Source organism: Trichoplax adhaerens, genomic scaffold (assembly GCF_000150275.1).
Source record: "Trichoplax adhaerens TRIADscaffold_9 genomic scaffold, whole genome shotgun sequence".
Classification (NCBI taxonomy): Eukaryota; Metazoa; Placozoa; class Uniplacotomia; order Trichoplacea; family Trichoplacidae; genus Trichoplax; species Trichoplax adhaerens.
Genome location: NW_002060951.1, coordinates 382,655 through 393,655, shown reverse-complemented (window position 1 = coordinate 393,655; position 11,001 = coordinate 382,655). Strand labels below are relative to the sequence as shown.

General features: G+C 30.7%; 1 protein-coding gene across 1 annotated transcript; it reads right to left on the bottom strand.

Annotated features, from left to right (window-relative positions):
* Positions 1–7,191: 7,191 nt before the first annotated feature.
* Positions 7,192–10,468, bottom strand: TRIADDRAFT_58832 (uncharacterized protein; the record flags this gene model as incomplete). The annotated part of the gene is made up of 5 exons (XM_002114843.1): positions 7,192–7,262; positions 7,524–7,572; positions 9,107–9,129; positions 9,646–10,245; positions 10,438–10,468. 5 exons carry the CDS (start codon positions 10,466–10,468, stop codon positions 7,192–7,194), a joined length of 774 nt encoding a protein of 257 aa, XP_002114879.1.
* Between the last annotated feature and the right edge of the window lie 533 nt (positions 10,469–11,001).

The window sequence follows — 11,001 nt, the reverse complement described above, 5'->3', positions numbered from 1 at the left end:
AGAAGGCCCGAGATACGATCATCAAGATATATAATATTTATCAGCAGGGATATACTAAAAAATACAAAGATTGCTATAGGAAGCAAAATGCATTACCCGGTTCATTTATTATACTACTTTTAGTTAGCCTTACTAAAATTGGGTAATTGTAACTTTCAACAATGTTATGACATTGGCATTAAACATTTTGATATTCCATCTACAAGTTAGTAAAATAAATTTGGCAATAACAACAATTTGAACAAAAAGTCGTCGCTGATTGGCTTTACACCAACATTATTAATAAACTGACGGTTTTTTATCTTAAATCCTATTTTTCAAAATTGACATGAATTATGCTGGCCTCTAAAACAACAAAGATAAGAATTGAAAGAAAAGTGATAATAACAATAATGAAATAGATTATATCAGCTTTTAGTCAATGCAAAAGGTTGGAGAAGATCCTCTGAAATTTCTGACTATTAAAGTAAACAGTATTAAAAGCATTATATCAGCTTGATAATTATAAAATATTAAATAAGATCACAAAAAAAATGTGGCTATTGTTTTTCATGTAATTTTTGAACATGAAACCATCTGTTTCATTATCCGTTAAAGACGAACATAATACCATGGAAAACAGAAGGAAATGAAGAGAAAGGAAGGAAGGGAGGGCAGTTGTTCTACAATCAAAGTAGTTCAAAATTGACAGCAATTAAAAATAATACTCTGATCAAGATAAAACAACAAGCTTGTAATCTCCTACCGGCAATAGAATTTGAATTATATTTTTACCACGGCGACAAATCACGACAAAACATAAAGTGAACGTTGTGTCAGCCACGATAGTTAACTATTAATAGGAATATAAGTTTATTTCGTGAAATTTTTTCCAACGGTATCTTTAGTATAGCTGACCAATATGTTTGTAAACCGTCTTCATCTTGTCGGTATTGCAAACGACATCTATAAATTTTTAATGACAGAGAAATGATCAACACTATATTAATATAAACTTTTAATTGATCTGGTTCATTGAATCTAAAAGATTTCTGTATTTCATCGAAGAAGATAGCGTTTTGTATTGTACACCTTGTTCAGATTTTACCCAAGTTACAAGGTAGATATTGTTTTCCTACATAGAATTGACCCAGTAAAAATATACTATTCATAGACAAGCCTGATATTGACCTCATCAGTTAAGAACACTTCTGTGCCTATCGAACAACAATAAATATTAATTTCTCTGGACCCTGTAATGTAATTGCTTAATTTCGTGATCTAGGAAGAAAGAGTTGGAATTTTAAATTATGACTTTCTCCAATGTTGGAAATCGATTTTGTTGTATCATATTAACAATAGGACAGAGAGTAGGCATAGCAGAAATGGATGGTCTACCGATAGGTCTTTAATTATGTCAAAAATTCTGGTAAATTAGATGGTGTCTTGAATTATGATGTAACTTTTCTTGCAACCCTCATGCAGCTGTTTCATTATATTGTTAGTTTTGACGGCTATTTCCTAAAACTGAAAGAAATTTAATCGAATTTTTTATTTTTAATAATGTTTCACGTTTAAATGACGGTTGTTAGGAATAAAATTTTCTATTTTTATTGCCAAAGTTCTCTCCTTAAACTATTGTAATTAATGCTATCTAGGTATATGCTGTACTTTGATGAACATGCTGAAGTTAATCATATTATTATTGTTGATTTATCAGGTATTCTCAGTACCGAAGGTAAGCAGCAGAGATAAATAGATTCCGGTAGTCTTTAGTAATTACTGTACAAATAGACTATCAATGAAACATGACCACTAAGAAAAATAATCATGTCCATTGTTGTCCATAACGCTTGCTATAGATCAGTTAAAATGTCGTACAGGTTTCAATCTTTCAAACGGGCGAATGCTATTTAGTAAGTATTCAAGGAGATTTTCCCGAACTGTAAAACTATCAACACCAATTCTGCAAGCTAAAGTATTCTAGAATAGCTTATTTTAGTTATGCTATCATCAGACATGTTTGGTACTTATCCTAATATTGCAATAAACTGAAATTAATTATCACTTAATTACAACTATATTAAGTTGAAAACGGTGTGATAACAATCTTATTCTATTTTAACTTAAATATCGAAAAATGGTTTTGAAATTAATAAAAGAATGCTGTAATAGCTAGGTGTCAACTTTTTTTTATTAGTAATATGTACGAATTTATTAAGAAATATGAATATTTTGATTTAATTTTATATAGAATGAAAATGCATTTATTATTCCATTATTCATAATGTTAATATTTTGCTATAAAGCAATTAACTGGATGCATGTCAGTCATCTCAGTCATAAAAGTGAATTGATTTAAATGACATTTTATTGTAATTTTAGCCGTGACATGATGCAGGATGTTTTCTCTTCCTTCCATTGTAATGTGAATTGTAAATAAGAATTCACCTTCTATTTCATGGATTCTTTCTATAATTCTTGCATCTAAATTGAATATAAATTACACCCGTAATGTGTAATTTAGTATTAAATCTTATAGCAACAAAGAAGATGCTTAGTTTAGAAATGAAGAATTAATAGAGAAGTAAAACAAAATCTACCCATAATGTAAAATAGATTTAAGAATATGAAGATTGCTATTAATCCTCAGTAACTAAACTTCAGTAATTCTATCTCAATTTACTCCTTCTCCTCACTGATTTTCAATTTCATTCTTTCGGACTATTTTTGGTGATTTATATATATACGTGTATACCTTTTGCATAGGCATTCATATTAAGCTTTTGGTATACATTATTATGCAAAAACAGTACGCAATTGCCGCTCCGATTCAACGCAATAAAAAGATCACTAGCATCCTCGAGGCGCTGTTTATATATGTATATTCTAATACGACAATAAATAAAAAATGCACCATCAGTTATCATTTTCCACCTTCATATAATAGAGATATTATTATATTTACTCTTAAAATTAATTTACAGCTACTGGCTTTAAAATTATTAGTAAAATCTTAATAATTTAATAAAAATGGCCTAGGACATATGGACCTTCTAGATGCTAATTAAAGGAAGAGAACTTACTGCTGTAACACACAGATTTATCTAAATACCAACGATGGACGCAGTAAAATATTAAAAACAAAATGCTTCTGAGAGAATTTCTATCTGTCTATCTACTCTAAAGTTCTTGGTATATATGAAATAAATATTAAATCGATAAAATAATGCTAAACTAATTGATTTTAATATTGATGGGTGATATTTAAGAACTTATGAACTTAATTCGAATATAATTGAATAAGAATTCGAAAATAATGAAACATTGTCTAGCTATTGAATCTACAAATAGAATCTTCCTCCTTTGCAATGCGGCAGGTGAGTAACTATTTCTTGCTGGTTAGATCAGCTTAGTGCAGAACTATGCTGCTAAAGTCTGGTCTAGTCATGACTAATTGTAAACTAAGCTAGCAGTGGAATTAGAAACGTCTATAGAATAAAGAATATTTCTAGAGATTTTATGTGTTCAGCGAAAAAGGTTTTATAATTTCTAAATTTTAAATAATACCTAATAATATGAAGAACTAAATAAAGAAGTAGCTGTTATAGCTTGCGTTATTTCCCAAAGATATTTCATAAGCATGCTGCCACAACTACCCTTGCAACTCAAGAAAACAAGACAGTACTTATAATAAACTTTACCTCAATCCGCAGAACTACTTCCCTAGCCTACAGTATAGTGATTGGAATTCTTGCAAAGTACACACTAACTCGCTCAACACAGTATACGGTATATAACTCTCACACAACTTCGCCTTAACCTGAACCACTTTTTATTGATCACAATCCTACTTATATACTTTTTCAGTCGTTATAACATATTTACTATGCTATCAACGTATTTCAATAGCCAACATGTTATTACGATTAAATTATCAAATACGGACATTCGGGGTAATAGACAATTTCACACGTAAGCCTACTTCGATTGCAAGTTATACCAAACTCCTATATTCTCGGTACTTATTTGTAACATATTGCTATATCGTCATAATATTATAATAAACTTAGTTTATTACTAACAATAACAATTCCTAAAGTAGTAGTTCATACTTCTAATAAGTTTAAAAACAAAATGTTATCATAAACTACACACACATATCTAAGTTATTTTGATGACCGTGACACATGCACATTGCGCAAGAATATACTTATGAATAGACGACTTTTGAATCTTTAGGAATGTCTTTAGCTCAAATCATTCAAGAGATTGTAGTGTGTTGTTTCTTTAATCTCTCAAATGTAAATATTTTACTGCTGCTTGTTGCGTCAATACTGTAATCAGTTGGATTAAACACCAGAGCTTAGCTACTAATTTAAGATTATATTTAGAATGAAACAGCTTGCACTCTGATACCTCTTCTCCGTCGCTTCAGCATTAATGATTCATAAATTTAATTCTCATACTGTTGGCAATTAATAATTTTAAGCACTGCTGTACCACTTATTAATCTCAACCTCTCCATCTTTACAACTTATTTCGTACTACTATAACAATGAGATACTTGGCTCTGTCTTTGCTAAATTACGACTTGAGCTAGAATATCTGAATGATGGATGCCACCCTTAAGCAGCTGTTCTTTAGGATATCTTTAAATATATTCCAAGATTGTGTACTAATTGAATTGAAAATATTGCAATCGATTGAAATTAAAATTGTCTTCTCATACAGTATAAAATACACAATTGTTTATTGATGAATCAAATTGACTATAAGTAATCCTTAACAAGGGCCATAAAATGCATATGCAATAGCACATCAACTCAATATCATTTTTATAAATATTCTTACAAAGAATTCCTAACTTCTTTGCATTCATTATACTAGTTGCTTAGAATTAATAATGGAAAAGTTGCATGTGATAGTATAGTCATGTAGATAAATAGAAATTAAATTAATAATTATTTTCCATAATGCAATTCTCTTAAATTTTTCTATATTAGAATGTTAACGCACTAGCTTAATTGCCGTTTGTTGCGTTATTTCTAGCATTGATATTTCACGATTCCAATATTATTAAATTATTTGCGAATCAAAATTATTCTCGGCATCAAATTATATTATTGGTGAGAACAATCGTAAGTTTATTAATTTGCATTCTAATTATATAATTACCATATATTTCATATAATGATAAATATGTTATATTTTATATACTTTCATTGATTAGAATTAGCGTTATACTTATAGATTATTTTAAAACATGACGATGAAATCAGCTATACTAGCAATAAATATCTGAACAATAAAGATATTCTGGCATGATTATTCTTAAACTTTAAAAGCTTATTTAACTACTGTTAACATGTACAATGTACATTCCATATTCTGAAAAGGTTTAACGATACTTCCCTGTTATTAAATGGACAAGTGGATACGCTTTATAAATAATCTTTGCTTGCAGGCAATTAATATAAGATCATCAGTGCCTATTGTAGCGTTCTATCTATTAACAGAATTTTAAGTAATTTAATTTTAAATCTCCGATGCTTTTTTACTTCTATTAAGCGATAGATGCATTTTTATAACGCTTTTAATTATAATAGGTAGCAAAACTAATATACTAAATCCATTCAGGGTTATTATGCGAAACTCTTTACAAAGGGACGTTTACGTACAATCTCCCTGATATAACAAAGAAGTAATCGTTTGCACTAAGGATACAGAATTTTTAACTACTCTATTCGGATTATCCATATAGTTAGTAACTTCCCAACTATAGTTCTGTAGTTATAAGTAACATCTCTCTTTCTGCTGTAATGCTATAATAAGCTTAACGTCACTTTTAGTAGATAATGACTAGAATTTCATTTGTATAGCTTCTTAATAATAATAAAGTAAATATGTACGAGTGTCATAGCTTAAATAGTCATTTCAAAATGGCGTAAAAAGAAATAGATTTGAGCATTTTCGTCCAATCAAAGAAGACAACTCATGCGAAGTGCCTAACAGAAGGCCTCCGTTACATCCAGCCTATCTACGATTACTTATATGTATCAAGATTCCTATCTATCCAAATTTAGGGATTATCAATAAATTTGAGATTAACTTCAAAAACTGATGTTTTATCTAGGCAAGTAATTACTGCCTTTATATGCTGTATTATTCAGCAAAGATCAATAGAAGCTAATCTAATTAATGTCATTAATTTTACTGCCATAAAGCTATTACTGTATTAATAGCTGGATAAACCTCTTAATCAATCCAATATTGACTAGGTTAATTTTTATTTCCAGCGAGCTTAAGGTTTTCGCATACCCTCGCAGTTTCGCGAATTTGAAGGTTTTATCTTATTAGCGAAGCATTGTAATTCTAATCCGGATTGCATAATTCTGAAAGGGAAAGTGTTTTTTGATAAGTGTTCAAAGGTTTCAAGTGCATTCTATTGTATTCAACATGGTAATTTTTGTCCAGAATATCTCTAGCTAACTTTGCTTCTTTATTTGAATTGATCTAACATCTATAAAACCACCGTAAATATAGAACATTGAGTGTATTATTGGCACGATTAACACCATCGCTCTCACGATAAACAGTCAGTGTTGTGTAATTATGATAATCTACCATTTTTGCTACGATATCTTCATGCACCATTTACCTTACGTCGTGAGACTAGATACAGTAGTCAGTGTTACCACCGCAACTACGATTTTGATTACGGTGACAAATATCTCATAGCTTTGAAGTAATCTTAATAGACACAGTTACAGAGTTGCTTACAGAACTTCACTCATCAGCACTGTCCGTAGTTTACTAACTATATAATGAATAGCTCGAATAAGTTAAATTCCGACGAATGGGTTAAATAATACAGGTTCGAAAGTAGTATTATATGTTATATTGACATATTTCAATCCGAACTTAAGCAAAATTTGCAATTGTTTGCTCTTTTGAGGTAAATAGCCCTGATATTTACGACATGTGATCTGGGCAGATAAGTTATATTTTCGCTTTACCCTTGACATGTTATTAATTCTATTATTTATCGACTAAAAACATTACAGCTTAATTGGAGTCAACGATGCAAATTAGATAAAATTTTTCAGCTATAGTTTTATTACAGCAAAGAATTTTCAAAAAATTATCCTGAGGCAAATTAGTGCGCAATTGCCGTACATACTTTTAAGAATGAAATGAACATAGGCAAATTTAAAATACTAGAAAAGATAAACCAAGTCCCTGATTTATATTTTCATTAAATCTAATTTCCTGGCCAACGGCTAAAAAGGAAGTATATTTAGTTACTATTTTAAGACTTTTACAATATTAATTTGCTGTTGTGGCTGTGTCATCTGCAACTTGCTCACTGTCAGAGTAATTCCCTTATACGAAATCCTGTGCTTATTGTGATGTTGAGGGTTCTGTGAGATTGATTTCTAGCCTTGGGTGTAGGTCAGCAATAGCCATTATAATCTGAAAGGTAGTATGTGAACGAGGAAAATAGTGAGAGAAAGAACAGCGGAATATATGTATTTGCTTACTTAGGAAAGGTAATGTTAAAGCAGCAATCGCGCGTGTTGCAAGGCTAGACTAAATTGTGTGAGATGATGAAGGAGTGAGAGGATATGAATCAATTAGAAAACAACACTGAAGGATTAGATACAACATATACCATAACAGGCTATGTAATAGCAAACGACTGTAGAAAATATCGGAAACCGTAATTGCTATACACGACAAACTATATTTGGCTTGTGTTCTAAACTATGGAGAAGCTATTCCTTCTTCTTGCAGCCGATATTTCAATTAGAACTCAATGCTCTTATACGTACAACTCTCCTTCACTATTTACTGTAGTCTATAGCACACCATTGCTGTACCATATAGCTGTAAACTTCCTGTAATGAATGAGTTTTTAACCATTATCAATCGAAAATAGATGTGGCTTGGTCTCTTCTTTGATAACGATAAAATCATCAGTTTTTTGAGTTATCCAGGATACTAGATAGTAAGAATAAAGTGCTAGCTATAAACTCACTCTTTGCAAGCTAAGATCCTGGTAGATAATATTATAATAAATTTAGCTTAATGTCTACGTCTTCCCACTTAATTTCGTATTATACTAAGGATATGTTTCCTTATCATACTGATTACCATTATATTTCAATAATTGCATTATTTAATGTTATGTTATCAAAGTTATCCTAACCAGTACTATCTATTTGGAATATAATTGAAATGATTGATAGCAATTTAATTAATTTGATATTTTTATTATGATCTAAAGTGATCAAATGGCAAATAGAAGGGTAGTCATTTGATCAGATTATAGTTGGCTATATTGCTGTAGCCGAGAAACAGCAATAATAGAAATGATAGTTAATATAATATGATTAAAAGAAAACCATGTTCAAATGAGATAGATGAGTATATTAGCTTGTACTGTGGTAGATATAATTGTATACAGATAAATATTCGGATAATATTTAAGATAAATATATTGGCCGTCAATATATATATATGCACATATATACATATACATATATATATATATATATAAATGAATAAGGTAATGCATATGTATATTACAAGGATTGACAAACTTTTATGTCGATTGGCACCATAATTAATGCGAACATAATAATCAAGGGCTAAATCTATCAATTTTTCTAGATAAGATGGCAAAAATCCAGTGCCTAATAGAATTATTGATGGTATATAGGTTACGGTACGTAAGCTGATAACAATTACGAAACCAATGGCATTTCCTATAATTCCACTGCTATAACTAAATTCGATTAAAATAATCATTGCATGCCAGGATTATTGCAATATATTAATAAAAATGAAGTATTTGATGAAAAAAAGTTAGCAGAATCACTCAGTTTCAACTTATTCTAGCACTTAAAGATAGACAGATATTGCAATATAATCATATAATGACTGACTATTATTTAGACTGCACACACTACACAGTGACTGTGACTTTTCAAAAGATTTGCCACATCAGCGCTGAAACTGATGACAGAAGCGTTAATATTCAGCGTTCCATTCTCTAATTTAGGAAAAGATGTGTATGACTACGGCTCTACACACCAATGTCTTAACTTAAGCCATAAAATACCGGCAAAGGAAAACCATCATATTCTGTAGAGAATATATAAAACCGATACGATAATTATATAATTATTATACAGTACCCATTATCGTAAACTGGAATCAATCTGTACTAATGATATGCTTAAATACTATTATAACTATACCGCTAATATTACTAGAAATCCAATCAGCTCAATAATAAGACTATCATAAAATTTCATTGATATCAGCATTTAGCGCTAAATACATTCTTGCTATGACTAATTAATTAAACTAAGAAATTTGTAAGATAAGTTGGTTGTATTGGAGTAAAATCTAAGCGATTTTTGGATTGTTCTTCCACGCCGGTAATAAATTCGTTCATTTCAATATTCATATTTGGATGACTGTGTATCACTTTTTGTTGATTTCAGTACATCATTGCTGCTGTTAGGCCTGGAACTATACAGAATAATACAAAGTATAAATTGCAGATACTCGTACAATTTTTCTAATCAAATGCTCAATAATATTATTTTGGTTGCCCATAAAGGTTGCAAAGGTAACAATTGCGTGAATGCAAACCTTGCGAGGCATGAGAAACTTGCTGTGACTGCATATCGCGTGATGTAAATCCAGTAAAATTGTTTAGCGGCAGATGGGGTGGATAACTTGGATTCACCATCGTTAGTAAACTATCCGATCCATAAGATAACCGCATTGGTTGACTGCTTGCTGATAAGGATGTTGGTGGAACAAATGAAGAAGCCAAATAGGGTGCTGTCGTTGGTGAAATCAACTGCGATGGTGGTAAACCGGAGCCACGATTAATTGGACTACGACTAATTTGTTCGATGGCTTGAACTAAATCGCCATTGCAAGCTTGTAATATCAATTGAAGAAAACTACGATTGCGATGAGGAAAAACACGATACAGAACATTCAATGGAGAATCATGAGATCGATTTTCACCGTTGACACCAACTAACATACTTCCATTCATCAATGTCATTTTAGAATCGGACTTGCTACTATTGCTGTTGTCACCATTTCCATTAGTTTGCTGCTGAGGTGACAGAATTGAATTGTTTCTATCCTTGGTAGAACTTTCATCTGAGTAGTCGCTATCTATCTTTTCATCGTCACTCCCGTCGCTTTTATCATTTAAACGAGTGCGTTTTAAATCTAATCATATCAAATTAAAATAATATATATATAAGGAATAGGATTAAAAGAATAATGAATGCTACCTTCAGTTTAGTAGTTTCAGGTAGAAAAGCTATGTTAAGAAGGAGATTGTTGAATAATTTCTCCTATTATTTTTAAACTTATATCACAGTAGCGCAATAAGAAAACGGTATCGCAACGAAGATATACTGGTAAGAAAGAAGATACAAATCAGGGCCATTCTAATTTTGTGCTGTCAATAATACAGTAGTAGTGAATAGAGTCATATGTGATTAAGGGTATTAGATGGCATGCTAGTAGTGTTGTATATATAATTTTCAGTCCAGAGAATATCGTCGATTTTTTTACGACTTGGTCAACAGTAGTCAATTCGTTTATCATTTGCTTAATTTCGGTAATTTGTTTGTGCAATAGCAAAATGATTCGATACAATAGAGATGGATTAATAATTACTTTCTATAGCTTTTATCGAGACAGGCTATAGATGGTAGTATATTGGTTAGACGTTGACAACAACACGCTAACCGTTAAGACAGGCATACAAAAGCTGAAAGAAAGAAAGGCGGCGATGTCAAGAAACAATTAGTATACAACAGTATTGTTTGACAACTATTTGATTGTATAATGTTATATACGTTCAGACTGTTATTTTAATGAGTCAAAATAGAGTATCAGCGAATTGCATTCTTTAACTGAATGTTTCTAAACATTCATTCTGTCGATTGAATTAGAATTTACAGCCAAATTCTATCT